Genomic DNA, 2,280 nt, shown 5'->3' on the forward strand with positions numbered 1-2,280 from the left:
TATTTTCATCATCATCCCAAGGCAGCTCATATTACAAAATCCAGAAACAACTAACCAACAGGACATTGTTGACAGAAATAACATGACGCAAAACGAATAAAATAGATATCTTCTAAGAATTCGGAATTAAACTAGATAATTAACTAATAGCAAAAACTAGGAAATAAACTAGATAAATTATCAAGTATAACTACTAAAGCAAAGTAATTATTCTAGAAATAGTAATATCAAAACTACAAATCGGAGAAATTAGGAGTGCTGAAGATCCAAATAGGAGGACTGAATCTGTGGTAGGATTCACCAGCATAGTGAGGCTCGATGGTATTATCAAACAAATTGTATACGCCCATGTCCTTTCCGCCTCCTTTTTCAGAAGAATCGAAAGTGAGAGTACAATCGTCCGTGAAATATATATGATTGGCCTTACATCCATATTGTTCAACCGCGAGAGAAGCACTAAAACCGAGGAAGAGGGACCTATTCCCCAAATCATCAACTTTCTCATAACTCTCGTTATCCACATCAACCTTCCCAACAATGAACTCTTCAACACCATATAACTTTGTTTCGGGATTGGTTTCAATTCCATCTCGTGTGATAACAAATAGTTCACCTGAAGAGTGCACAATGTACAGTCGCATTCCACAAATAGATTCAGAAGGCACTCCTTGAAATACCTTTCCAATAGTTGGTTCCATCCCTCCTCTAAAGTCGAAGACTATAACGTTTCCCCTAACATCAACTCCATAAAACTGACCATCATGCCATGTAACATCAGCATAGGCAGCTTTGCGCGTTTCCACAGAGATAAAACCCTTTTTACCAGGTTTCCAGTAAGCCAATGTACGCGGACCTCCTTGATTGATCATCAAAATATAGCCATCGGTTGTATGAGGATCCGAAGAAAGCACTGCTTTGTCAACATAACACTCAAGGTAACCGCGATGTTTATCTAAATCGAAACCCTTGAGTGTATCCATGTGAGGCAATTCTATGATAGAACGAGAGTTGAGGTGAAACAAATTCATATTCCCGTCTGCATCTACTGTAAAGAGCCATCCAGGAATTCCAACACCCAAACAAAGTTTTCTGGCTAACTCTGGGAAATTCATGGTGTAGGTGATACCCTTTACTACGTCGAAAAATTCACGTGTGTCGGCATTCTCCTCTTTCTCTGCCAGCATCAACAATGGAACTGCAACTGCAACTTTCTCATCAATTTGGTGTTGATTAGGTAAGGAAAAGCCTTTTCCTTTTGGGATTTATATTTAGAAAAAATAACATAAATATATATATCCTTAACTTATCATATTTAGACAAATCTCCATACTTAGAGAATAATTACAAAAATCTCAACTAATTGTGTATCTTCGTAGGATGTATCGACGAGCTTATTATGTATCATGATAGATCCAAAATTAAAAAAAATGTATCGGGAGTTAATTATGTATTTTTACTAGAAAAAATGTTTATTCATTGGATGTATTATGTATCTCGAAATATTCAAAATTAGAAAAAAAATTACTGGGAGCTACTATGTAATTGTATCTTCGTTAGATGTATTGAAAGAATTATGTATCTCGACTGACCTAAAATTGAGATTTTAAGTAACTATGTAAAATATCGAATTTTTTTGTAACTAAGTTCCAAATTGTTGAGAATTATCTTCTTTGCCCAAATCCTAATTATAAACTTCCAAGCCTATGTATATATAGTAGTTTTGGTATACGAGCCTTGCGCGTGTACCTCAATTTAATGAGTTCAAACATTACACTAAATATGATATTTGTTTAAGTAATAAAGATGAATATAATAATTAAATTCAACATCTTTGGATATATAAAGATGGAAGATTTATTTAATTAGACTTAACCTTTGTTAAAAAAATTTCTCAAAATCGGTCAACATTCATCTACCACCTGTAAATTACAACAAAATTAATCATTTAATCATTTTTTTTACGACATCTCCGTTTCAGCTGCTTCAACCATAATTTTAGTATATCACCTTTAATTAATTATAAGTCATTTAAGTATTAAAAATCTAATAATGTTTAGTAAAAAAGGTAAAATAGACATAATGTCTAGCCCACAGTTTTTGGGGTGGGCCAGGGGTTCAAGTGTGATTTTGGCCAAAAATCGACTGGGCTGCCCCAGGCAGGCTGTGGAGCGGCTTAGTGCGGGCCTTTAAGGTTTTTGGGCGGTTTGAGTAGTCAAACGGGTGAAACGGCACGAACGGGCCGTATTCGAGCCAATTTAGTGTGCTATAAGCCATGATTTT

General features: G+C 35.1%; 1 protein-coding gene across 1 annotated transcript; it reads right to left on the reverse strand.

Annotated features, from left to right (window-relative positions):
• Positions 1 to 233: 233 nt before the first annotated feature.
• LOC124893554 (putative F-box protein At1g65770) lies at positions 234 to 1,184 on the reverse strand. Its single transcript, XM_047404523.1, has one exon. It carries the CDS (start codon positions 1,182 to 1,184, stop codon positions 234 to 236), a length of 951 nt encoding a protein of 316 aa, XP_047260479.1.
• Positions 1,185 to 2,280: the final 1,096 nt, after the last annotated feature.

This window comes from Capsicum annuum, unplaced genomic scaffold, assembly GCF_002878395.1.
Source record: "Capsicum annuum cultivar UCD-10X-F1 unplaced genomic scaffold, UCD10Xv1.1 ctg61511, whole genome shotgun sequence".
Taxonomy (NCBI): domain Eukaryota; kingdom Viridiplantae; phylum Streptophyta; class Magnoliopsida; order Solanales; family Solanaceae; genus Capsicum; species Capsicum annuum.